The 27,496-nt window shown below is 45.3% G+C and overlaps 1 protein-coding gene across 1 annotated transcript in view; it reads left to right on the top strand.

Moving 5' to 3' along the window:
* Positions 1-494: 494 nt before the first annotated feature.
* The window catches only part of NPR3 (natriuretic peptide receptor 3), a gene marked incomplete at both ends in the record, with an annotated part of 41,584 nt that continues 14,582 nt past the window's right edge, over positions 495-27,496 (top strand). The window contains 3 exons of the mRNA XM_082335652.1: positions 495-1,206; positions 5,981-6,103; positions 11,069-11,235. Of these exons, the coding sequence (XP_082191778.1) occupies positions 495-1,206; positions 5,981-6,103; positions 11,069-11,235 (1,002 nt within the window). The remainder of the gene's footprint in view (positions 1,207-5,980; positions 6,104-11,068; positions 11,236-27,496) is intronic.

The raw sequence follows: 27,496 nt of genomic DNA, 5'->3' as shown, positions 1-27,496 counted from the left end.
TATACGTGCGGCAAGGCCCCCCCGCCCTCCCCCCGCGGTGTCGGCGTCCCCGGGCTCGCAGCCCGCCCGCAGCCGCGGCCGGCGGGAGAGGTGCGGGGCGGGGGGGCCGCCGGAGGGGGCGGGCGGGGCGGGCGGGAGCGGCCGGGCCGGCTCCTCCCTGCGCACAAACCCGGCCGCGCCGCGCCGGGCGTGCGGAGAAGCCGCCGCCGCTCCCGCGCTACTTAAGCGGGGAGGGCGCAGCCCGGCAGCCCCGCGGGGGGATCCGGCGGGGGGGGCGGGCGGGGGGGAGAGGCAAAAAATATCAGAATAGTCATCTAAGAAAAAAAGCAAAGCAGAGCCGAGATGCTCCGTCCGTAACCCGCAGGCGGGGGCAGGTTGTGAATTCGCCAAACACCTGAGAAATAAAGCACGACCGAACAATTTCGAGGCGGGCGGGGAAGGGGGGGCGCGAAAAGTTTTGCCGGAGCTCGGGCGTCTCGGGGGGGGCGGGCGCGATGCCGCCCTGGCTGCTCGGCAGCCTCTGCTGCGTGCTGGCGGCGCGGGCGGCGCTGGGCGGCGGCGCCGCGGGCGCGGAGGCGGCGGAGGCGGAGGAGGAGAAGCTGATCCGGGTGCTGGTGCTGCTGCCGCAGGACGACGCCTACCTCTTCTCGCTGGGGCGGGTGCGGCCGGCCATCGAGTACGCGGTGCGGAGCCTGCGGGAGAGCGGCGCCGGTTTGCCGCCCGGCTACGCCTTCCAGCTCACCTACGAGGACTCGGCGTGCGGCAACCGCGCCCTCTTCAGCCTGGTGGACATGGTGGCCCTGCAGCGCCGCCGCCCCGACCTGCTGCTGGGGCCCGTCTGCGAGTACGCGGCGGCGCCGGTGGCGCGGCTGGCGGCCCACTGGGACGTGCCCATGCTGTCGGCGGGGGCGCTGGCCGCCGGCTTCGGCGCCAAGGGCGGCGAGTACTCGCACCTCACCCGCGTCGCCCCCGCCTACGCCAAGATGGGCGAGATGCTGCTGGCCCTCTTCCGCCACCACCAGTGGAGCCGGGCCACGCTGCTCTACAGCGACAGCAACCCCGAGCGCAGCTGCTACTTCGCCATGGAGGGCGTCCATGTGGTCTTCCAGGAGGAGGCCTTCCACATGGCCGTGCACAGCTTCGACGAGAGCAGCCGACACCTCGACCTCGACGACGTCGTCCGCGCCCTCCAGACCGGCGAGAGGGGTGAGTGGCGGCGGGGCGCACGGCGTGGCTCCCCGACGGCGTTGGGTGGCGGCTGGGGACAGGGACGGGGCGCTGGGGCGGTGGGAGCACCGCGAGGGAAGGTCCTGCGGGAGCGGGGAGTCGTGTCACGTTCCCATCCGTGGGGAAGCTCACTGTCGTGCTGTGCCGGCATCCCCAGGCCAGGCATCCCCCGAGAAATGGGGACCCTCAGCCCCAAGCGAAAGCTGTGCCCGCAGAAGTTCCTTAGAGCTTTGCCTCCCGTGGCGGGGAGGGAGGCTCACCCTCGGGGACCGCTCTGGGAGGGTTTTGTGGCGTGGTAGGAAATCGGCTTTTGGCTGGCAGTCTGGGAACCCAAAATCACCCGCGTCTGCGGAGCAGCAAATCTGTTGCTTATTCTCTGAGATTTTTGAAGTGACTCTCTGTAAGTTCAAAGTCTAAGCAAAGATGTTTTCTTCTCACCCTGCTGTGTCTTGCCGCGGGGACCCTTTTCCCCACTCCTGCCGTTGGAAGCCCCGTCGAGTACTTCATAAATAACAAATGCGTTTAGGGGAAGCGGTCGTTGCAGGGGTTGTGGGGATGCAAAACCCGTGAGTGTGTGCAGTAATATTGCCACCAGCTGTTAGCAAAACACCGTGGAGATAAATGGCTTGTAAAACATCTTGGAAAGTCACCCCTGGGCTGGATGAACTGGCTTTGCATCACGAAGTAGTAAAACGCTCAAAGTGCTTTGAGACATGCAAATTTGTAGTTAGATGTGTTATAAAGTGAGATCTTGCTGAGCGATGTGTGGATGTACGGGCTTATCAAAAAGGCATTTTCTGTTAGAGGCTTTTACCAGGCATAGGCTTCCCCACCCAAGTTACTGCAAAAAAAGAAAAGGTGTATTCCAGGAGTGGACCACAGGATCAAGTTAAAGAAAGTCCTTAGCTGTTTTCCAAAAGAGACGTAGATGTACAAAGTGCTTTGTACAATTTTTACATCCCTGGCTGTAGAATGTTAAAATAGCATCAAAATTGGAACGATAAAGATAATGCTATGCGTGACTGGCGCAACGGGTGTTAGGGTGCCGTAGGCTGTGGACGGAGCAGCCTTGCACTGCTGATGTGGTTAACACTGCTGTGAAATCCTTAATGTGCGCAGGAGCGTGAGATAACGGAGGGCTAATAGCGTGTGGCTCTTTAATTCTCTCTTCACCGAAGCAGGTGCTTAAAATAGAGCTTTCCTAGTAAGTACCATTCGGGGAAATACTCTGAATGGAGAGAAAGAAATGTGTAAGTGCTAGTGGAAACCGCTATGTGGGGAAAGATGCTTTTCTTTTTTTAATCATCCTGACTTTGGTGCATGTGTTTGACTTTCCTGATGCTAAGAGCATAACAGCATGCTTAGGACAGGAAAAGATGAGTGTTCACCCTTAGGCAAAGGGAGCTGTGGCTGTGCTGTGGGAATGTGACTGATGGCTAAAGGCAAACCCCGCTCTTCAGACTGTGCTGACAGTCAGGGAAGAGAGGCTTGCTTTCAGCTCAGGCTTAAATGCTTTGCTGAGCTGAGACCTTTGGTCTTACATCATTCTGTAACTTGCAAATGACTAAACAAAAGCAGCCCTCTGTCTTCTCTCCCCCTCCCCATGCCTGCTGGCATCCCCTTGCTCTGTCTTGCCTCTTCATTTGTCCTCTGGCTTATGCTGCTACTGCGAAATGCAGCGAGTGAGGTCCTTCCACCTCCACTTGTGCCTTTCTGCCTTTAAAGACTGACTGCAGGACTCTCCTTGCACGTTCCTCTGGGCCTGAGGGGTGGTCCTGCTGCTCAGGGCATCTTTCAGGTTGTCACAATATTTTAAAAGTCGCATACCACGTGAAGGATGCGCCATGTGCCTTAGCTGACCAGATGAGGTCTTCATTTCTCCTGGGGACGCCTTGAAGGACCCCCACGGGGCAGCTGGGCTGGTGGGCAATGTGGCACCATCAAAAGCACTTCCTAAAAACATTTTTGTTTGGTTGGTTTGTTTTCTCACCAGTTTTTAAGGGTTCCTGTATCACACCTACCATGATACTGTCCTGTGCTCTGCCCCTGCACCCTCTCTGTTTCTGGAGGAGATCGCTGCTGACGGTGGTCCTGCCTGAATGGCTGGGCTTCCTTGAGCTTCTCTGAGTGGGAGTGGGCTTTCAAGCAGATCAGGATACAGGCTCAAAACTCTCCGAAGGCTGAGAAAGAAGCTGCCCCATCAGCTGGCCTGTGGGGACCCGGGGCAGAGGCTGGCTGGGGGTTTGCGCGGAGCTCTCGGGGGTCTGGGAGGCAGGGGCACACTCAGCCGCACACCCATGTTTGCCAGTGGCTGCCTCTTCTGTCCCTGGAGCCACTTCAAAAGACTCAAGACCTGGAGCCACAACAAAATCATGATGAAAAATATGGTAAAGGTTAACCACTTGTCTTTAATGAATTTCATTAGTAGTTCAAGCTCCCTTGTAGACTCGGTTAGCCACGCTGCACACCTGATGCTGTAAGCTCAGGTTTGTCATAATGGTCACAGAGCCAGGACTGTGCTTAAATACGTGCTGCATAAGCGCATAGTCCAAGGGATGCGCACAGCAAAGGGAACGCTTACTCCTTTAACTGGAATTAAACTCTTAAGTATTTGCAGGATGAGTCAATAATCCTCGTCAATAAATTCAGAATATTAGTATTAGAACTACTGTGGTCTGCGGGTATTACACTGGAGGGGGAACATTTTCTATGTGTTTGCACTTATTTGTATGTACACTGTAGTAAGGTACAGATGCAGATTAAATACATGTAATTTACATTTTTGGAAGGTTGTGAGGGACATGCCCAGAGCTTATTTGCCTCAAAATCTTGAAATATCTAATTTTTGCTCTCCTGCTGGGTTAAAAACCACATCCAAATAGTTAATATTACTTCCCTTATGTTCCTTTAGAGGCTTACAAAATACGACTTGATGTATTTTAAAGTAGGGGTTTTTCCTCTTCTCTTTTTTTTTTTTTATTCCTTCTGCTCAAGATCTTTTATTGGTGTTGTGGGAATCTCTTTGATTCCATCTACAGATTATGATTTTATGATAGATGTGAATTGTAAAGGCGAAGTCAAGGGAGAATTGGGAGGGCAGCAAGGAAGTGTTTCAAAAGGAAATCTCTCACCTATGCTGAAATTAGAAACAGTGAGACAAATTCGTTCCTGATGTGCGTCTGGAAAAGATTTGATCCAAATTTTATTGTAAGAAAACTTTTTTTCTTCTTCTTTTCCTTCATGCTAGTATACTTCACAATGGTCATGAAATACGTCTTGCTCTGTTGCTCTGGAAATTATTATATTACTCTGCTGTAATCAGGAGGGCAGAGCTATGCATGGTGTAACTCTCCTGAAGCGTGGGGATGTACCAAACGTGACTCACGCCGACGGTGCATCTGGAGCTTTATGCTTGCGATGGCATCCAACCAGAAAAGCGGTGCGAGAAGATTCATTGTGTGCGAAAAGATTTGGCCTGTTTGGCCTTTTCATTTCTTCTAATAGCAAACACTTCTACCCAGAAAAGCCGAATGTGGTTTTGATTCAGTTTTATTGTTGGGGTGAAAATATTTGTGTACATTATTGTAGCTTTTGAGCCCTGCCATGTGTGACGGCATTTTTGGAAACGTGCATGCAGTTGGTTTTGAATCATCGTCCCAACAGGATCTCTTACGACTTTGCTGCAGGGTATAGCCCCGAAGCACGCACTGGTACAATACTTGCTGCTCCCTCTGACGTCAGGAGCTTCATACCCATAGTCTTGTGAACCTATATAAAAGTTTACGGTATAATGTGCTCAGTCTGGGAGGTGCCTCCCTATTGCTGAAGACCGTGCCTGAGTTCCTGCTTTCCCTTTGCAGAGGGAAGGGGTAGCAAGGGGAGTAGTTCCCCCTGCCCAGCAGGCTGGGGAAGAGACCTCTCAACCACGGTTGTTGCAGTGTAGATCGCGGTGCCCGCACAGAGCATGCCTGCGGGCTTGTAGGTCCTGCTGTAGCAGCAGAGCCCCTGCTCAGCTCTTGGTCCGTGATAAATGAGGCTTTGTGGCATTTAATCCTGTAACCACCTTTAATCTTCATGCTCAGAAAGTGGCACTTGCTTTTCCCATTTCTGAACATTAAGCGTCCCATCAAACGTCGTTGCCTAGGCTTATTGTATAGTCTCTGGAAAGAAAGTTGTGTCCTGGAAAGATTCACACTTCTGTCCCTAGACAGCTGCAGAGATGCTGCTCTCTGTTAACCGTAGAGAGGCAACAAATTCTAGACCAGATACCTAAATTTTGGACAGCTGAGGTGTAGGCGAGATGAAACTACACCAAAGTGTTCAATGGAATGGAAATTAAAATGGTAGTGTCATTGTGTCACCTCGATTCTTCATCTTCAGATTGTCTTATGTCCACTTAGAAGTAACAACAGAGGCTTATGGATGCAATCCACCCCACAAATATATGCAGTTGAAGAAATTTGAAGCCAGAACTTATCACACGTTGCAGAGGTAAAAAAACTTAGATCACACACAGGGTCTATTTAATTATTTTCAGAGGAGACAAGGGAGTGGGAAGCCTCTCTGTGTTTGGTACCTGCCTTCTCTCAGCTGTTTGGGAAATCAGCCTTGTTCACCATCTGCATTGTCATGTTTGTTGCAACACTGGGAGGACAGCTGAGGTCACCGTCTCTGGCAGCGTTCATGCTTAACAGCTTGTTCCCTGAAGTTCTTGAACTCCTTCTTATCTGTGTTTTTCCTTTTCTTCCACCAGTTGTAATCATGTGTGCCAGCGGTGACACAATCAGGAACATCATGTTGGCTGCTCATCGGCAAGGAATGACCAACGGGGACTATGCTTTCTTCAATATCGAACTCTTCAACAGCTCATCATATGGTAATGTTTCTCCTGTCCAAGTATGTTGCAAAGTCTTCTGTAAGCCTGGTGATATTTTTAGATTTGTTAGCCTCAAAATACACTGCACTGAGTCCCAGAATATGCCACCGTCTCTCCCTGTTGTTACAGTTACATTCCATTTAGGCTATGGTATTGCAGGAAAGGACCTTGTGGCTATAGATGCCAAATACATTATAGGTGTTCCTTATTTAGTTACTTGTAGAGGAAGCAGCGCCAGGTGGAGATGTTGGTTATAGCAGCCGGGTGTGGGTACCCCGTGCTGCAGCGTGTGTCCTCAGCTCTAGGTGGCTTGCACCATCCCCAGCCTTGTGACTGCCAAATCTCAGGGCAGGGGTGTTCCTGGCTGCCCAGTGGCCTGCTGTCTGTGCAGATGGCTGGGAGACGACACTAGCAACGGCTGGGGCTGTGGGCAGATGCAGGGCCTGGGTCTCCAGAAGTCATCTCTGTGCTGGGGGATCCACATGCCTAATTTGATTCAGCTTTTGATCAGAAACAGCATCTGCAAAAATATTCAGCAGTGTTGTGTTGAAGCGAAAGCACTGGATGGGACATGGACAGTTCAAATGTAGGGTGGATAAAAGCGGCTGATTTCACCCCTAAGGAAAAAGGGTCAGATTTGTCAAATTAAAACATGACTTTAGAATGTAAATGAAATACATTCGCTTTTTGAAATATGCCTATATTCAATTACATTTGATAATATGGTAGTGCATAGCAGGGACTAAACCTGCTCTCAGCTGCTACAGCTGTCTCAGTTAAATTCAGGGTAATACTGGAGCAACATGTTTACTGAGTTTTAAACAATGTCAGATGACTGAAGCTGAGGCAAGTTCCTGCCTGGGAACCAGGTTTTGGTAAAGTGTCAACGTGGCTTTTGAAAGGAGCAGCCTCTTTTGCAGGTGCACAGAAAATAATTTCCCCCCTGCAGGCTGCCTTAACTACAATAACAAATTCATTCCAAATTGAAAACCAAGTGGGAGTTGAGAAAGAAGGAAAACTCGTTTTTTTTTTTTTCTTTCAAGCCTCAAAAAGCTGACGAACAGGAACAATTGAATTCACAAAAGGATGATGTATTTTGTTTAATAAATCAGTTAATTGTAAGTTGAATTCTTTTGCATAAAATTTTGTTATCCATCTACCACGTCTGAGGTGGTTTTTATAATAAACAGTGCTATTTGTTGAAAAGCTCTATAATGAACATACATAGCCACTTAAATTTGGAGACACAGATACGTACAGGAGTACAGATACTGCTATATGTATCTTCAAGTTTAGCTGGAGAAGTGCCAAGTTCTGCCAGGTAATAAAGAAATGACTTAAATAACTAAAAGGTAAAGTTGCAGAACAAGATCAAAGCCAATGGTTCAGATCAAGGTTTTCTTTTTGTTGAGTTAAATTTGGAGTGACTTCATCCCTTGTGGCATAAGCGAAACCATTTGGCATTGCAGCCTTAATCAGGACCAGGGTAAAAAGCTGAAGGTCTACCCATGTCAGCAATCACAAACCCCTGAAATTTCAGCCCTTTTGTAGACCATGGGAGCTTCACAGGGTTGAATTTAATAGAAACCACTGATTAAATAACCCCTCTGGCTGCCGGCGGTGGCTCATTACCCCTGCACTACTGCTGCATTTCATCTCACAGAGTAGAAATGAGTCAGAAGTGATTCATCTGGCTGTGGGTACAAGTCTGCATGTGAGCTGGGCTCCCTTTGGAGTCACAGGAGAGAAGCAGGCATCCCCGGACAGAGATTGACCTCATCCTTAGGTGTCCAAAATGGCTCAGATGAATCATCCCCTACAACAGATGGTTTTCTTGGCTTGGCTGAAATGAGTGCAGGGTGACTACCTGGGAAGCGCTGAAGCTGGCTTGTGCAGATGGTACCCAAAGTTCTCCTTGAGCAGGGGATGTTCATGTAAGAGCAGCGGCTGCAGGAGGTGGGCAGCTGCATTTTGTAATGATTTTGCTTTCCAGGCTGGTATTTGCTAGGAGATAGCAGTGGCTGCAGGAGGCAGTGTTGCAATCCCCAAGCTCAGGACCCTGCCCCAGGATGGACCCTGGCCTCAGAGCTGATGTGGAGTGGGTGTCCCGCCCCACAGTGATGCAGCCCCCAGTGGATGGCACTTTGCTCAGCCGTGTACAGGGCAGTGCTGTGCTGTCCTGGTGTGGGACCTCCACACAGCACAGCGATGGGGGCAATACCCGTTTGCTCTGCAGTCCTCTGGCAGTCTCAGCACCATCCTCCTTTGCATCACAGGTAGTCCAGTCTTCTTGTAGCTTTTCCAAGGGATTAATGAAAACTAACTGTCTTCTGATGTAGTGTAGTTAGAATGTGGCATTTCGTGACATTTCTAAATAATAATTCTTTTAAACCAATGTTTCTGTTTCTTTGTGGATGTGTTTCCCATGAAGAGCGAAATGACTGTGCATCAGAAGCTGACTTTTGTGCAGATGGTCATCACATGTGGAAAGCAAGCCTAAAAGGGAAATGTAGAGAAATTCCCCCAAAATTCCTTGTTCCCAGTGCCTGGAGATACTAGATTTTGTGCTTTAGAAAAGTACAAATTCTAAGAGTGGGTGTGATTGGCGAATTGGCACTTTGCCTTTAAGTTCAGATGACCATATTGCAGTTTGTTGTTGCCCTCTGTTCTGAATAGTTTTAATTTTTCCAAAGAGCAGGCGTATTAAATGCCAAGACTGCAATAATTGCACATAAGTACTGTGGCAAGACAACCTCCCACAAAATAATCCATGAAGGAACTTAAATATGTAAATTATTCTAGGAACGCTGTTATGCAAGTGTATCTTCCCTGCTCCCAGTGTCAGGATTTTTAAAAATAAATATGTATAGTGTCCAGGACAGAAACTTACTCACATTCTACTGGCACTACCAGTTTTTTTTTTAATACAATCTGCTCTTTTTAGCCATCTCCATTTGTAAATGCAAAGCTATAGCAACACCCTCCATGCTGTAGTCTCTGCCGTACTTGAATACTTCACCTCTGAAATGCCAGTACCGAGCTGGGCAGAGGCTTTTCAGCTTCGAGACTCTGGTAGGGCTTGTATCCTCTTGCGGGGAAGCCAGTGAGATGTGCTAGCTTACAATTGCCAGATGTGCATTTCTTTCTTTTCGAAAGCAGCAACAAGGACAGGGTGCAGGCATTGAAGGGAAGAGTGCTACCTCTGAGGGCAAAATCAGACAGTGGGATGTTAGTTGCTTTCCAGTGTTTAATCAGGTCTGACGAATAGGGTTCTGGTGCAAGTAATTTTGACCGGTTAACTTTGTGTTGGGAAAGAAATCCCTAAATCAAGGCTGACGTATCTAGAGCTTCTTCATAAGAGAATGAAATAACTGCCGAAAACAAAACAAAAACAAAAAAAAAAAACCAACAAAATTAAGAATTAGCAAGGTTCATGATGTTTATAAATATTGCAGTCCTAGCTGGTGCTGAGCTGTGGTAAATAAGACTTTTCTGAGGTGGGAAAGAGAGGCAAAAGGGCTCAGGTGGTCCTGTGCCTCCTGCCCTGTGCTAGGAGCGACAGGAGCTGCCAAAAGCAGCACGAGGAAAGATATGTCCTCCAGAGAAGTGCACGTCCTTTGTTCCTTCCCCCGTGCTGTCTGAGGAAGGAGAGCAATTCTCCAATTACATTTACTGTCAAAAAAAAGAAGAAAAAACAAGTCCCAGCAGCAGTGTTGCAATACTGGGAGGAAAAAAACACAGGCTCTGTATTCATCTGCTTTGGGGGCACTGGGGTGGTCTGTCCATGAATTTGCTCTTGCAGGCATGCGATGCAGCTGGTTGTGCCGTGCAAGGAGCACCATGGGTTTGGTGCCTGGTCTCCATCTCCGTTAGCATCTCCACTCCCACACTGCTTGCTTCTCTTGCTCCGAACAGCACCATGGCCCTTGACCCAAGCAGAGCAGCCACGTCCTCTCTCATCTCAGGGTCCTGTGTGCCTCCAGGTCGCCCTTGGGAGCTTAGCGTTAGTCTTCGTCTTGGCTCATTTAGCCATGATGGGGGGTTTGTTGCTGTTGTTCAAAAAATAAAATGACTGCCTAGCTTTTAATTATTTGTAAGCACTTAAAGACACACTGCTTAGGGCTACCACTGTTCCCCCTAGGCCTCTTTTATTTATCATTTACAGAGAATAGCACAAAACCTGGTCCAGGGCAATGTGAACTTTCCACTGATCTCGTGAAGCTTTGGATCAGGGTCTCAGGACGTGCTAAGGTCAGGCCCTGTTAGGCAGGAGGACTCCTTTGCTAATTAACAACCAGTCAGCTATCCTGCTTTTTAAAAATCTGATTACTTTACTGGTAGTCTGAGTTAAATCGTTACCCTGCTGTGACACAAAACGTGTAAATACAGCATAGGTGCAGGATCTCATTTTATTTCTAAGTTTCTTTTCCACTAAGAGCAGGGCTGGCCTGGCAGCCACTGCACACATGGTTTTCTCCTTGACCGCAGTGGGAGAGCTGTGGGAGAAGTAGCTGCACCAGCTGCCTCCCATTCGGGGTGATGATCGTACTATTGACTTTACTGCTGCCTTTCTGACTATCCAAGAGTGTTGCTGGTGGGGTGATGTGTAACAAAAACTTTGTGGTTGGATCCTCCCTCACTTGTTCTAACTTAAATATCTCTGCATTCAAGATCTGGCACGTGTTTTTTGCTCTGAGATGTCTTCTCACGCTTAGGCTTCATCCCACCCTTTAAAAATAAGCAAGCACAGCATGGGAGTAAAGTTGTCTTTCTGTTTGCACATTTACTTCCCACTAGCCGTTCCTCCCTGCCTGGTTTCCTGCACGTCTTGGAGCAGGTTCAGTTCTCCCTTGTATTCTGCCATCTCCCCAAGGTGCAGGAGAGGGGACTTCTGGGTGGAAAAAGGAAGGCAACCCTGTAATGGTACCTAATTCAGAGTTGGAAATATGCTTGTTTTCCCCTTAGGAAACGGCTCGTGGAGAAGAGGAGACAAACATGACCTTGAAGCCAAGAAGGCATACTCGTACCTGCAAACCGTCACTCTGCTGAGGACCGTGAAGCCTGAGTTTGAGAAGTTTTCCCTGGAGGTGAAAAGTTCTGTTCAGAAGCAAGGTCTGCATGAGGATGACTACGTAAGTACTTGACGACAGGCTTTAGGTCTTAGCATTTTCAAAACCACACTCCTAATTAAAGCAAAAGTAGCAGTGAGCCCTTCTCAGGACAGAATCACCTTGGTTCAGTTGTAAAAGCCCAGTGTTGCCTATATGATCTCTTCTCTTTTTTTTTTTTGGGGGGGGGGGGGGGAAGGGAAAGGGAGCGGGGGTGGATATGCAAATAGCAGCAAAAATAGACTTGGTCTAGTTGCACTAGGTCTGTGCACCACCATCCATGACCAGTTGTCCTGTGCTTGTCCCTTTGTTCATCAGCAGGAGGGCTGGCGAAAAGCAGGTTGCCAGGTCTCTCTCCCTTTCCCACCAATCACTTGTCTTTTTTTTACAGGCAAAGAATTACATTCTTCGTCTTTATTCTCTTCCAATACCTTTTTTTGGTAGAATCAGATCTGAGAAATTTATACTCTGTATTGCATCTGATGAGGTGTTTCTTGATGCAAATGAGAAAAGTGGTCTTATTCCCCAACTAAGCATATTTAGGTTGTTGCTGTTTATTTTAAACTGTCTAAAATATCACTGTAGTCCTTGCGAGTTGTTTTAAACCTAGGGGAGTTCCACTGTCCCCCAGAAATGGATGTGGGAAAGTATGTATTTTTTTAATCTCTCAAAATGTAGGAGGAAGATGCCTCTCAAAATTGTTTTTGAGCTACTGCAAAGCTAGTTCATTAAGGATTTTCATAGAAAAGTGTTCTGTGAAAGCAAGAACGTATGGCACATACCTATAGGGATTTCTACTTGCTGACAGAAGTACTTCCCGGACAGTCAGCCTTCCCCATGACAGGGAGCAAACTTTTCAAATATGCTTAGAAAGAAAAGAGGCTTGAAGAGAGTTTGGTCAGTCTTTAGCTGTAGGAAAATAGAGCTGTAATACAAACAATTCCACAGGAAACGTGACTATCAAGAAAAATGTAAATCTCTTGCAGTTAAGAGCATGAGACAAAGCTTTTTTCACTGTCATACATGCCTACAAATAGAGGAATAATAAACCCATTAAGACAAAAGAAATTTTGGCTTCATAGCCTAAGGCGGTATATTATGTTGTTTTTCAAGCAAATGCAAATGTTGCTGTGAAGTGTACTCTATGAAATTAAGATGCTGCAGCAAGGGTAAATTTACTTCAAAGCTGTTATCTTGGGTGAAAGGAAAAGCACTGGTGCATCCAGAGCACCTGCTTTAACTCCTAAAGGAAGGTTTGTGGGAATTTGTGACCAAAACTCAAGAAAGCAACTCAAACCCCTCATTTGCCAGCTCTCAGTTAGGCACTTACCTCAGCTCTTTGCTTTAAGCATTGTATGTCTCCCAGGTGGAGGCATCAAAGCACAAGCAGATGAACTTGAAGTTTGTGTTAATAAATGACCTTTCCTGGAGTTTATTGCATAACCTCAGCTGTCTTCAGAAAAGCTGTGTTTCTTAGAATTTGCATGTATTTTATTTAAATATTTTGTTTAAAATGTAATGTTGAATCATATCAGTGGCTTGTATTTTTCTCATGAAACTTTAAAAGTCTAGGCAGGCAGAAATAGTCTTTTGTTGGCGTTCTTTGCCTCGGGTTAGTAGAGAAACCCCAACTGCTGAGTTCAAGGTGCTGCTCTCTGAAGAACCTGCTAAATGAGTTTTGAACAAAGCATGGAACTGTAATTTGTGCTGTTCCTCCCTTTTCCCATTATGTGCCCTTTTGCAGATGTCACTTAGCAAGATGGTTCATGAGAAATGTGATTTTGAGTATTAAAGATCCAGTCTTCCCCAGTTTTGTGGCTTTTCTAGTGTGGGCAGTGTGACATTTCCCCAGATGAGAAAAGTGTTAAACTGCCGAGAGCTCAGGATGTTCTCTGTGGGCATTTTGGAGGCAGGCAAGGGATGCTTTTGCTGTTCTTTAGGGTGGGGACCCACTGCATACCCTGTGCAAGTTCAGCATTGATAAATGCTGGGTAGATGCAAGCCCTATTATGGTCAAGCAGAATTGGATCCATGACAGAGCCAATGGGGGGAGATTTTGCAGGCTGATGTGTTTGTTGGGGAGACTCTTTGCACAGCTGCATACCCACTGCGAGACGTCCTCTCTTCACTTTCCTCACTCCATGGTTGCTTGTGCAATCAGACATCCCTGCTGGCAGTGCTCCTGGCTGTCCCAGGGCAGCTGCGCGGGTGCCTGGCTCCCTACCACCTCGTCCTTGACCTTCTTATGCCTGGCTCTGAGGGCTGCCTCTCTCTATATCCCATTCCCACCTGTGATCCAGAGCTTTTCATCTTGCTCCAAGCAGTCCCTCACCCAAAAATGTCAGCCTTTGCTAGGGCCGGGCAGTGGCATGGGACCCCTCCTGCTGCTGCTGCCTCTCACCCCTCTTCCTGCTCTTCCTTTCCCACCTGGCTTTCTGCACCGTTCCCAATCTCTTCTTGTCGGGGCAGAGGGAGGACCTGTGATCTATCTGCACCTACCACAGCTTCCTGCCGTCTGAAACGTCAATCCTTGTCTCACGGGAAGCTCGTGGTGGAGGCCGTAGGGATCTGGGGCTCCCTGTGGAGGAGCTACAGATCTTGGCTATAGGGGAAGGAGGTTTGGTCTCAAATGCAGTGTCCTGGTATTACATGGATGCTTAACTTACGTAGATCTGAGCAGAGCCTCCCCTCCCTGCTTTCTCACAGCCTCCTAGCCTAGTGGGAAAATGAAACTTCTTTAAGAGGGGTAGCCTTGGGTGGAGCATAGCAAAAAAACATTAGCTGTGTTACTTCATTACACTGTGTGAATTTTAACTATCATCTGGTTTGCTTTTCGTCATTTATGATGAATTTTACATTTCCCCACTTTGGACAGGGGGAAAGAGATGCTTCATATTCCCTTAACTGGTTGTCCTGCTACTGTGTTCAGAGGAGAAACATTTTGGGGCAGCCTTCAGGCTTAAGAAAGATATCCATTTTAAAAACTAATGGGGAAAAATAGAAAGCAAAATCAAGGGCCAGTTCCTTCCTCTCTGAGAGATATGCGGGCAGTAGGCGCCTCATTAATGGTGCTTCTTTTGGCAGCATGGGAAGAAAGTGGCAATGTTGGCCTGGGTGCACGCTAAGCAAGGCTGTGTCCGTCAAGGGAAGCTTGGGAGGGAGAGGTCCTTCAGCTGTGTGAGTGGGAAGTGACAGAGATGGATTTTCTCTGCTGGATTTTGCTCCTAAAAACAAAAGCTCTGGGGAAAGATAGATGGTGGTACAGTCCATCTCAAATCCTATCCATGGGTGTTGAAATATAATCCTCATCCCTTTCTGCAAGCTATGTCCCAAGAGGATGAACACAGGGAGGTTTGGATTTGAAGCATTCAGTGTTTCTGCTTCTCTATGTGGATTTTTCCAGTGTCATGGGAAAATGGGGCCCCAGGTCCGTGGTCTAAATTATCTCGCAGTGACCCTAACTCAAACAAAAGTTCTTAGCGCTGCCATTTTGTCCTGGCCTCTTGCCAGCAGTATTCCTAAAAGCACTATTATCTACAAAAAAAGAATATCATAAAAATGGAAAATAAGCAGATGACAGAAGGAAAGATAAGGGAGACAGAAAGGGCAAAGTCCTAAAGCAGCAGCTGTCCCATGGCCAGACTGGAGAACGCATACAGCCCTTGGAGGAGTAACAGGTCAAAGAGTGTTTTTGGCCATTTTCATCTCCAGCTGTGAAATCACACAGAAAAGAGAGAAATGTGTTGTGGCTACGTCTTTCCCAGGTCAGAAATTGCTGTTGTTTCTGCATAGGTGCTATGCTGTGGCAAGGGGAAGGTAAAAGAGCCTGCGCCTTGTGAGTGAGCAGGAAACTGTGGAAAAGGCAATTTATCCGAGTCCTCCAGGAATCTCTCTTGTGAAGGAAAAAGCTTCCTGAAGCACCGTTTAACTAAATAGCATCGAAAATAAGAGTGGCAGAGAGGTTCTGAGAAAGCATCTTTGAAGTGTTTGGGTAGGTAGTATTTGCACAGAATGGGGCTAAAAATTATGATATTCCCTGCCTGCAATGTCCCATTGCAACATCCCGTTGCAACAGCTGCCTGAACGTCAGAACAGCCTGTTAGCAAATATTATTAGTTTGCTTGGTCACCACTTTCAGAGTCTGAAAGCAGTTATTGTCATGTTAATGTAACCCAAAGAACTGTGGGCTGAACCACCAGATCTGCTCAGCCCTCGTTTCAGCATTCAATAGTGCCATGATTTTTTGTTTTCGAGAAACATCCTGTAGTTCTGTGGAAAGCCTGACCATTTTATTTCATGCCTACCTGGAGACTGACTTCTCTGATAAAATAGCCAAAAAAAGAAGAAGTTTTTCAAAAATCCATTCAAATGTGGGGTTCGGGCATAAGGACAGTAGAATCATTTTAATGCTATTACACAAATTGTAGCAGTTTTCTCACTTCTGTAATGCTAATGCATTACCAAGACATTAAAAGCAACATGTCTTGGTCTCTATAAACCAATTGAGATCCTTGGTTTAATTGCAAAATACAGGATAATATCTGCTTGCGGACCTATAGCCTAGGTGAGGCAGACAGCAGTGGGAATTGCGTACATTTATTGAAGGAAGAATTTGAAACTGTCTCTGAATTGGTGCATGAATAACTCCCAACAGATACTGTAGTTAAAAATGTTTATGAATAAATAGCATTTCAGTTAAAGTATATACATAAGCCATTTTTATTAAATAATGCTGAACACTTAATGAATTGGCGGTAGGCTGCAGTTTGGAAGCTCTTAATGCACCTTCTGTTCCTGACTCAGGCCTAGGATTCAATAAATGGTTTTTTTATGTCTAACCCAGTATTCTGAGCTGGGATGATTTTACAGCCCAGGATATTTGCTCTTCTGAGGTTACAGACCACCCATGGCTTGTTTTTTCTTCTTATTTAAATGCTGAAAATGTAACTAATTAAACAAATGTTTCTGCTGTGTTAACTACGTGACAGCATTGTTTGCGAGGTGAATGCGTGGGTTTTATCCTATCCACAGCCCTTTTCACAGGAAAATGAGGCAGCAGGAGAAGGGAACTGGAGCCCAATTTGCCTGTAAAGTTATATCAGTGAAAGAACGAGCTACATAGATTAATTAGATCAGCGAGATGCTACTACCTATTAGAAAGGGCAAGTCGGTTTTATTTAACATTTTCAGCCCTCTGAAATGAGAAATGGTCCGCATAAGAGCAACTGTTTGAGCTCCAATGGTTAACTACAAAAGCTATGTGGGAGGTAGCTCTGCTCATAAAGTTTATCATCTCATCCATAACATCCGTGCCAGACTCTTCCCCGTGTGTATTCCTTACGTCAGCCTTTTAATTAGGATTGTACACCAGCTAAGATAAGGGTTGGGAGAAGTGAGCAATTCAGTCATGTCACTGGGAGAGGCGCTGAAAATGTAATGTATTCAGCCGTGTACGTCCCACTTGTCTTTTTTCAGGCACAGGCAGGCAAGATTAATGACAGGCAGGCTTTTGTGTCTCTTCTGACTACACCAGGATGGGAGAGAGTTTTGGGGAGATTTTTTTTTTCTTTTTTAAAAACCCTGCCAGGGAATAATTTGTTCAAATGAATAGGTCCATTCAGCTGTTGGAGTGCTTTGCTAATTGTGTTAGAAAGAATAAAAGCAAACCACAAGCTGCTTTCAGCAGCCGGAAAAAACGGGTTCACATGCCAGCTTATTAACAAGATGAATTCTATTAGTAAAACATATTTAGGATTTTCGCAACCAGCCCTTCACCCCTTGGAATTAATGAGAGTTTCTTCAATTTCTGTAAGAGCAGTGTTGAACTCTGGACGGCTAAATTTGGTGAATACAGCAGACACTTTTTTTTGCTGAAGTTAATGCTTTCTCAGTGATATGAAAGACTAGTGTCTTCCATGTTGGGTGCTTAGGCAAAACTATGGCATTATGTAAATATATAAACAATATTAACATAGTATGTTATTTGCCATTAACAGATGTCATAAAAGACAGTAAAAGAAAGAAATTATTCTTCTCTCTTCCAGTGGATTTCTGTTTAGTTTTTCTAGCCTGTCTAAGCATATTTTTGAAGCTGTCTTAAGCCGTGGAGGAGATAGTATAAAACTGTAGGTATATCTGAAAATAGTAACATCTGAACTCTTCGGGAATGTAAAAGTTTAGAGTTGATCTTCATATACATGTTGTATATTTTCCATAGCCCCATGTTTTTACTTGGGTTTCACAGGTATTCACATTCCACTTTACTAAACAGACACTCAGACATCTATGGGCAAGGCACTCTCCCTTTGAAGTATTTGCTGGAAATACATCTTATTTTCCACTAATAAAGCGTGAAAAATATGTCTTCCAGCAAAGTTCATAATCTGTTTTTGTTTTTAATGGCTCTCCATGCCATTTGCATTGCTAATGATCGAAAAGTGAATTTGTCCCATTGGGGTCTTGTTTTTCTGTAAATTCGTAGGATTTTTGATACTGGCATTAAATGGTCTGTCTCTGAGATGTTTGAGTGAAGGCAAGGAAAGACTATGATGTATCTTACTTTGCACAAAATGACACTTTACAAATGAAAGACCTTTGCTAACTGACTTTCTAGCAGCTAATAGCTTCTACGAGCTGCATTCCCTGAGTCGCTTGTGAAAATCACTCAGTTGAAAGTTTCCTTTTTAACTGGAAAAAACCCTCAACTCAGCAAGGCATGAAGTGGGAGGTCTGGGTGAGCCTGTCCCGTGTCAGGACGCCGTTGCAGCCAGCACCAGGGTCCTGGGAGGGCAGGTGGAAGCTCTTTTCTTGTGGGAGTGGTGTCCTTGCCGGATGGCCCGTGGGCTGCTCCAGCTTGCCAGATGGCTGGCGGGCTGCTTCAGCCTCAGCACTGCAGGGGGTTCACCGGTGCCGGTAGCCTCACGCTGCAGTAACATAGACCGGGTTAAGAGTTCAGTGTTTGAAATCTGGGTGAGCCAAATAGTTTAATCGGACAGTTTGATCAGGAAGGTGGCAGGGGTTGAGGGGAACGAGCCACATTTTGTTTTCTTTAGGTGCATAAAGGAAGGATAATTCTTCAAGACCAGAAATGTGTATTCCTTGTTTGAGAGCTCCAGGACAGAGGTGTTACCTCCACAGGGGCAGATCCAGCACTGAGGTGGTTTAGGCAGGCTTTCCTGTACCCATTTGAGCTATTGATATGGTGAAAGCGACCCTGAATGACAGCAGGGCAAGGTCTAACTTTATGACATTCAGGTGACAAGTCTTCCTGAAAGAACAGTATAGGTTGCAACCGGTAACACCTCAAGTCTGTGATCTTTTGCTATGTCGGCACATTCATTTCTTATGTCTGAGTGCTGGGACGGTAAGCAACCTGAACGTAGCTCTGAGAATCGCTCTCCAGAGGGACAAATCTTTTAACAGGAGGGCACGCCATCCCCATGTGTGGGTCAGGTCATGCAGGTGTATGAGCATTGGTGGAGGAAAGGCAGAAGCAGAGTTTGGATGTCCTCTGTTGGGCAGTGAGAGATCTCTGCCAGCTCTGATTTTTTTTTTTTTTCAGTGGATATTTAGCAATTCCTCTAATGTGGAGGGGTTAATGTAGTCAGCCTGTGAGGATGGGATGTGTGAATAAAGGCAGTGGTGTTCTTGTGCACGCAAGGAGCCATAGGAACCCACAGGAGGATACTCCCAACTTTCTTTCTCTTTTTAGTAGATATTTTTTTCATTAGGAACAGAAGCCTGAGGCAAAAATCAAAAGGTTTAGTCCATTCCAAGAAGAACTAATATATCAAGGCAGATTGAAAAGACAAGGACTGTCTAAGTCCCTGAGCAAATGAATAAGAGGGGCATGAGAAAGGGGCGCGGGACAATGCGAGGAGGGTAGGTGAGGAGCTCTGGGCGCCCTGCGCTCGGCAGCCGGGAACAAGGCAACATTCAGTAGGCAGGAGGACATTTACATTTGATGGGACATGCATTTGTACAATGCATCCAGTTAGCCCACCAGGCTACAGACTACAAAATACCTTAGAAAGCAAAATCAAGCAGGATCTCAGAGATCAAGACAGTCGATAAGGAAGTGAGAACCTAAGAGTGAGGTTTTAGCCTTTTGGAGAGGCTGTAAATCCTCAAATTTTGAGGCGTTAACTACCATGCTGCTGCTGGAGGGTGAGAGGACACGTTCCAGGTGTGTAGCTGGAACATTACTGCATTACATTTATGCATACAGGTATGCACAAATGCCTTTCAAGATAGCTGCTGTACCTCTCCTTTCCCGTGCTGGTGGGATCCTCGCAGGTATGCCAGCAAAGGGATGGTTAGTCAGCCAGCTGAACCTTTCATCAGATATCCAGTACCTGAAAGAAAATAACAAAAACAAGTAATTAACTTTTAAATTATTTGGAATGGAAGCATGATTAATAGCAGCCTGGGGGTTTGCATTAGTTCCATGCCATTAAGGTTTACAAGTTCGTATGCCCCTTTACCCTGGTATTTAATCAAAGGACCATTTGTCGTGGCAGCCTTGGCCTCAGGTGGGCTCTTCTGGCAAATGATTTACTGCCAGCCCAGAGGTACCCCAGGCGTTGGCAGGTCACCCCTCTCCCCCAGCGCCTGGGTTTCAGCTCCAGGGCGTGCGCACCCCAGGATGCCCTGCAGACAGTGCAGGGAAGGGTGGGGTTCGGATTCCCTGAAAGCAGGGATTTGATCCTGAATTTCTCTCATGCTAGCACAGCAGTCATAGCTCCGGGACTTTTAGATGAAAGGGGAAGGGGATTTGAAAGGACTGGCTCCCCGTGGGGTTTTTGTAGACTTGACTGGGTCTCCATGCAGCGGGGAGTTTGTTACCTGCCTGTGCAAGAGTAACGGGGTCACATCTATCCCTCGTTCTCTACCTCTGCTGGCAAGGGTGAGATGTTGTGCTGGTGCTCAGGAATCCTGGTTTTGTGTGCCTGATTTTTGCCTGGTACTGAATAAGGAGCTTAGATGACTAATCCCAGCTCCAAGCGTACTTTTGAGCTAAGCACCACTTTTGGCTGTGCCTAAATCATCTGTGTTTATCCAGCTCTTAAGACTGTATTTAAAGCAAATGCTCTGCTGGGTATCCTTTGCTAACCTGCTGCAAAGCAGAAATACGATGGCCCTTTCACAGTTTCTGAGCAGATGCTCATGACAAACGTGCATTGCTTTTTATCCCATTAAAGATTTCACCATCCCACCCTCATAGTATTTGTTTGCAAGCTAGCATAATACAGGTAAATTCAGTTTCAATGTGTGAGTTTCCACAACAGTGATTTAGTGATTTTTCTCTGAATTTTGCATGAGAATTGATGTGATCATGAGAGTTTTTAGTATAGAAAATAAGATATTTCTGTGATTTTTGTGGTTTGGTGATAATTTTAGAAATCCAGAACCCAAAACAACTGCACATTGTACAAGAATAAACTTTTAACAAAAAAATGTCCTTCCTGTTTGTCCTAGCTCTGCATGTATTTAAACCAGTTAGCTTGTTTTAGCAAGTGGAACTGATTTTTTTAGATGAGTGTCATCCTGAAAACTGAAATATGTTCCTGCTTGAAAAACAAACTTGCTCGCTGACATTTAAAACCCAGTATGTAATGAAAGGACTGGGTTTTTTTGTTACTAGGTGTTTATCTGCAATTAACATGTCCTGACGGTTGCATAACGCTAACTTAAAATGTAAGTATTCATTACAACTGTATAACAGGTTATCATCAGACTACCAATGGAGTCCTTAGAAAAACCTATATAAAACAGGCATGTTTTAATTTCTGTGTGTGTACAGCTGAAAAGAGTAACTTCTTTAATCTCTCTCGTGTTTCACCACCGTGACTAGAAGTATGATTTCTGAATGTAGTTTTGTAACTCATCACATGAACGACCACATGGTTTGTTAGAAATCAGGAAATCCTAAAAAAGTAGAATGGTTAATTTTTAAATGATAGCTATACCTTTTACAGTTAAGATCCCTTCACTCTTCAAGCAATTATAATACAGTGGTGTGTGCTGGAGATCCTTTGCATTGGTTGTTTATCTGGAGTTAGAGATGTATTATGAGCATAGAGAGGTGCATTTCATCTTAAATGCAGCAGCACATTATTGCATTCTCTGATTTTCCTTGCTAGGTGGCCTGAACCCCTTTAGAGCTAAATTAAATAGGTGAATAGTGTGTATGTAAACTATACATAAAGGAAAAAATACCCTAAATGATTTTTCTGTAGGTAGTTCGTTTCTGGTACAAAACAGTGCTGCTCCTTAGCTACATTGATTGCACTCCTTTGAGACCAATATTAAAAAGTAATACAGGAACCAAAACCACAGAGGGGTAAAATGGCTAGTATCAACTTGCAGGAGGAATCAGTGAGTGCATTGGATAGAGCCAGGAATAAATCCCACAAAGGATTGCAGGGGGAAAATCTTGTCCCAGAAGTACTCCCCATTCTTGGAGCAGGTCAGTTTTCAGCTCATCCCCCTCCTGCTTTGGCTGTGCCGTTGGAGGTCTGGAGGGGATCTGAGACCCGGTGATGTCAAGCCATGGGTTTGGTCCAGAGTTCATGCAAATCAGTGATGGTAAGAGCCCCTTGACGTGAGCTGACTGTGGGTAAGGCTCTAAATCTGCTGTGGTGCCCGCTCCCGTGGCTGTGTTTAATGGAAGGAGCAGGTTTTGGCTGTGTCTTGAAAGTTCTCTGCCTGGCTTGTTGGCAGCAGGCGCTAGGGATTTAAAACTGTTTTCTACATAATCATAGGAGAGGGTTGCAAGCAATAAACAAACAAAGAATGAGCAGCTCTCGCAGGCAGTGGGGTTGAAGGGTTCCTCTGTGCCCTTGCATCTCGGTTGCCGCTGTGCCCTGTCGTGTTTTAGCTGGCGTCTCACAGCGCAGCTCCCCTGCAGCCTGGGACTGAATAGGTTTCTGCTTCAATTCACTACTGAGACAAAAGAGCAACTTGAGGCTGCCCCAGCCGGATGACAGTGAGTAAATCTACCAGTTTTTCAAGAGTGGGGTATTAAGAAAAACAAGGAGGAGAGCATGAAGAATGAGGAGATACAAGAGCAGAGGAGCTGGCTTTGTGGTTAGTTTTCTTTCCCTAGCAAAAAAATAACCTTCACTGACAAAATCCCTTAACTCCCTGAAATTGGCAGCTTTTTTTTAAGTAAATCCCAGGCATTGGTTGTTAATTTCTTTTTATTTTCTTTCTAGTAATTTATTTTATTTCAGCAGACCTTTTTGTGGAACAAGGGCTGGCTTCTGGTCCCCATCTCGCTTTAAAGTGGATGGGAGTTTGTCACTGGTGGTATTTCAGTCCCGTTGGAGTAAGCATCCTCTTGTCTAGGTGGAGCAGGGGTAGCAATGGTTTGGCATGCCTTGGGGTGCACATCAGCTGATGTACCAGCTGGTCAGATGCATGGCTGAACGGTGCAGGCAGGCAAGGGCACGGTCTTACCCTGAAGGAAAAGGGCTTAGCTGTGGCAGGGCATCTTTGCATCCGAATCAAACAGAAAGTGCAGTAAAAGCAGGAATCTTTCTATACATCTCATCTCTCAAATGGTACTTGCAGCCTCTTTCGTGATGGAGGTGGGCAGCTGATGGGCTGTGATCGCTGCTTGCTCCCCAGGCGTAATTATCGCCCTGTTTTTTCTACCTACGCCTTCTCTCTCAACTTGCACTTTGGTTGCAAAGTCCTCCCTCACGCTGGGGCCAAATTGCCTGGTGTGCAGAGTGCTTAGGCGGAGGCCATCTCCTCTGCGCTCAGCATTACTTCTGTACTGGTAAATACCGTCGAGGAGATGGAGACAAGCAGGCAGCCTTGTTAGAAAAAGCCTCCTTAAAGGTAAAGAGAATTCATGTCTTGCTTGACTGCAGTGCTGAATTTTTAAGCTGTAATTTTAAAGCAGAGTGTAAGACTCATTTTGCAGAATTCGCATAATAAAGTCACATGCTCCCCTGTAAGAAAAGTCTTGTATGGGTTTCCACATACACACTGTCTCCCTGTAAAATATGAAACTGATGCAACAGTATTTGAGTAAATCTCTCTTAAATACGCACAAGGCTTTATTGTTATATGACATCTCCTTACACTGGGGAATGCTCATCCTCTTTTTCTAATGAGAGATGTGGGTTCCAGCCCCGAATAACAAATGAGAGTTGGGACAGTTATCTGTCATTTGGAAAACAAAGTCCTGAGCTCTGGCCTCATGTGTTCTTGAGCAGGTGCCAGTTTACGTATTTATGTATTTATAAAGAGTTGATATCAGTGAATACACTGAGAGGCTGTCCTTGGCTACAGCTGCAGTGCCCAGAATTTGGCGTAACGCCATATGTTCTTTTTCAGTCATGAATTAAATATTGAGGAAATGGCCTTCTCTGGAGAAGGTATGTGTTTCTATTATTTTTCTCTTTCCCTTCCTGTTTCTTTGAACTAGTAAAGTCCAGCTCCATTAGGGAAGCAGTCTGGTTGCCCACGCGAACAGGCTTTATTTTTAGTATTAGGCATCTAAACGTACAGCTTCGATTAACTGTTCTACAGCTTTATCCTCCTTTCCAGTTGCTGGGCTGGTTTCACAGTGATGTGGTCTCTGTGGGAACAGGTCAGGGCATGTGTCCATGTCTGTAGGCACCCCAAGACATGCTGTTTACAACAGCTGGCTATGGGCAAATCCTGTGGCTTTGCCTTTGTTACACTTTGGAGTCCTTGAAATCCCAGTCTAGATGCATGGGAGTAGCTGTTACCCATAGGTGAGATTTAGGAACACTGTTAGTTTCTGTTGTATAGTGCCGTTAAGAAGTCACTTGAGGATCTGAGGAGCTGGACGGTGAGTTAATGAGAGCTGCGCAATCATGCTATGATGGTAACACGCAGGATGATATGCGGTAGTGTTAGTGGCAGTAGGACTAAGAAGTTACTGCAAAGCTGAAACTGGATTACTGGTTTGAAATGCACTTTGCGTATTTGCAGGTAATGGTCAGACGTAAGGATATGCTTCCCTCTGCTTCAAATTCTCAGTCCATATTTCACCTTCATGCAGAGTTGATGGAGGTGATTCCAGTGATTCTACACCTACATCTACTTCCGTCAACTCATTGAGTTTATGCAAACTGAAAATTTAACAGAAAATCAGTTTGTAACAATCATAGTTTATCTTTAAAAAAAAAAAAAGAAAATTCTTACCTAATCATCTGTATTCACCTGCTTCTCTACTGTAAGGGGATCATGAGCACCTTAATCTGTGTTTGTGCAGCTCAGACCAAGAACGTAGCAACTCATCAAGGAACTGCTGAGGGCCCCTGGGCATCCCAGGAACATAAAGGAGTACTTGTAACAACGGCAGCAGCAGTGGCGATGTCTTGAATAGCAGCATGTGACATCAGCAAATGGTATCAAAGAGAAAAGTCCCTGCTCCTAAATTAAGTGAAGAGTATATTGCTGGTTAGTGAGTCAGTCGACAGAAGACAACCAAGGATACATGTCCAGAAATGCATGTAAAAAAGTTAGTTATATCAAGGCATCTTGGAAAAGCTCGTAAAGGAAGGACTGTAATTATAACTGGCTTCATGAAGAGGGATTAAAAACAGAGAACTGAGAATTAAATTACAACTGCTTAGAAAAAGGCTGTTTTACTGAGATACATTGAAACAGAATGCGATCATAGGAAAACATCTACCTAAACTGTAAGTTGTGTTGCCATGCCACAGAAGTCCATAGTCACGGAGGATATGAACCAACTTGACATGAGATTAGGTTGAAGTACATCATAGTGTATATACACTTGAAATATAGTTGCTGTATTTTAACTTTGTTGCCATATATTTACTGTCATGCTATAATTTTATAGTATAACACAGTATTGCTAAAATTCATGAGGGTTCATTTACAGTATTGATAATCCTGAGGTTAGATGAGCTTCATGTGATTGTAGCATCAAACTTCTATACTTGGTTGCTTAAAGTTTCATCCTTGTGGTCTAATCCAAAAGAGGGTGAAATATCAGTGGACTTTCAGTGGGCATTAGCTCACCTGAGCATCATGTCAAGTATGTAAATTGGTAAGATTTTTACAAGAAGTCTGAGTATGCTTTGTGAAATCCCCCAGGCTCCTCACTGATTTTGGCTGGGACTATAGTTTGAAAACTTGAAAATCACTGCAGATGTACTGGGAAGTAGATGCAGACACCCAGTTTGGGGAATGTCAGCTGTTTGCTTTTGTAGTAGAGAAAAAGTAACAATGATCCTCCCCACCCAGCACTGAAGTGGTATGAATTGCTGTAATTGCTGTGATTCAGAGCTGGGCAGTTCCAGATGGAAGAGAATAAGCTTACTTAATAGTCAGTGGTCAGGATATGGAAAATTATGGGTCCTGCATAGCTGTAGCTTGGCCGTCTTCCACGTCGGTAGTATTTTGCATTGCTGTGCATGCTGTTAACACCTTGGTATATATGAATAGTGTGGTCACACTATAGCTGCTTGGGGAACTATAACTTTGAACTGTGTAAAATTTATTCATGTGATTTCCATGGAGAGAGTTTTTTTTCTGATGGAAAATGGCTAATTAGAGTAGAAAGGTAGGAAAACAAAAAGCGCAAATACATGCTTATCTCATACAGCTATGCAGTTCGCTTACCTGCTTTTCAGTTATATGGTACCTTGAATGGGACATGAAACTGGTACAGAAGATATCTCAGCAGAGGGGTTTCCATGTAGTTGTATTGCAGCCTCCAAAGATGCTCAGCAGACCTGACAGCTTCTGTGCTGCCACTCACATTGCTGATGACAGACATTGGGGCTGGCTCTGCTGTGTAGTACAGGTCAGGGACAGCAACATTTTAGTAGACTTGATGTGCAAAATATGATCACAGCATTTGGAGCTCAGCTTGCACCTGTACTTAAAAAAAACAGCCTAAATCAAAATGGAAAATACTATAATAAAAATTTTCTGCTTTTTATAAAAGCTCAACTAAAATAACTGTTAATTACCTACAAGATTAGTGGATCTTTAATAGCTTTTATAATCTGTCTGGTTTTGTCCTGAGGGCTGTCTAATGTTGAACCACACATTATTAATTACCATGGAGACCTTCAAGCAACCTGTGAAGACATCTTCACATTTACTCTGGTCCCTATTTCGACACATTCATGGAAGATATACTTCTTCTAGCCCTTTTTAACCCTTTTCCTGCAGCAAAAAAGGATGGGGTTTTTTTTGTAAGTATTATTTATTCTTACTGTCAGGTATTCTAGAATTCAAATAAACACAGGCCAAAAAGTGTAAAAGTTGTTGACGAAAATCTGGTGCCAGTCTGTTTCATCATTTCTGATAGGACTGAATGTAGAACAGAAGCTATGTTAATATAATAAAAGAAGAAGAAGAAAGAAAATCCTTCATACCCATGAGGTACATGAGGTATCATTAAGAGAGTTAATGTGCAGAAGGGAAGTCCTGGGACCATATGGGTTGGGACACTGTTCTAATAAGTCAGGAGTGGTATCAGATGGAATAAATTTTGCACTCTTTTTACGCAGAGGATCTGTTGTAGACAGTCATAGGCAACAGGGCTGCAAAATGAACCTGAGTGAGCTCTGGACAGGTGGAAAATGGAACAAGGAAAGTGCAATCCCTTCAAAATTATCTGCAGCCGTTGCTTTGCATTGTAATATTCTTCTGATCTCTGATGTTTTCTCTTTTCTAGGTTAGAGCAGTCCTATACATCATGCAACCCATTCTCTGTATAGGTTCATGGCAACTTCTAAATGATCAAGCAAGATGATATGCAAAAAAACTTTATGCCCTTCATGGCATCCTGTAGCCCCTTTCAAAAACTGGTGCTTGCACAAGTTCCTGGAATAATGTGAAAAGTAGCCAGTGTGTCCAACATACGGTTTGGCTGGGGAGTGTAGGTGTGGTCTCACCTGCAAACAGTAAATGTTACTCTTTTAGAAGAAGATTTCAAATGGCATAAATTGCCAGAAATTTCACCTTCCTTGGCAATGTAAGATAAAATGCTGGGGTTTGTGCGTGAGCTACTAAGACGTGGCACAGATGATCTTCTGATGATTTTCTAACATGGTTTTTCATATGTAATGTCAGGGCTTTTGGCCAAGAGGCAAGGCAGGGGGCTACAGCAGTAACCTCCCAGACTGCCAAGTGGGCTTTGACAGGGCTTATCTGGCAAATCTGCCATGTCTACAGGAGAGTTTTCAGGCTGGTGGCACGGGTAGATTTCGGATTGAGCAAATTAGCTGACAAAATAGATTTTGAAGGTTGCTGCGTTACA

This window comes from Platalea leucorodia (assembly GCF_965183815.1).
Source record: "Platalea leucorodia genome assembly, chromosome: Z".
Classification (NCBI taxonomy): domain Eukaryota; kingdom Metazoa; phylum Chordata; class Aves; order Pelecaniformes; family Threskiornithidae; genus Platalea; species Platalea leucorodia.
The sequence above is the reverse complement of the archived record's forward strand: the minus strand, read 5'-3'. Positions and strand labels throughout refer to the sequence as shown.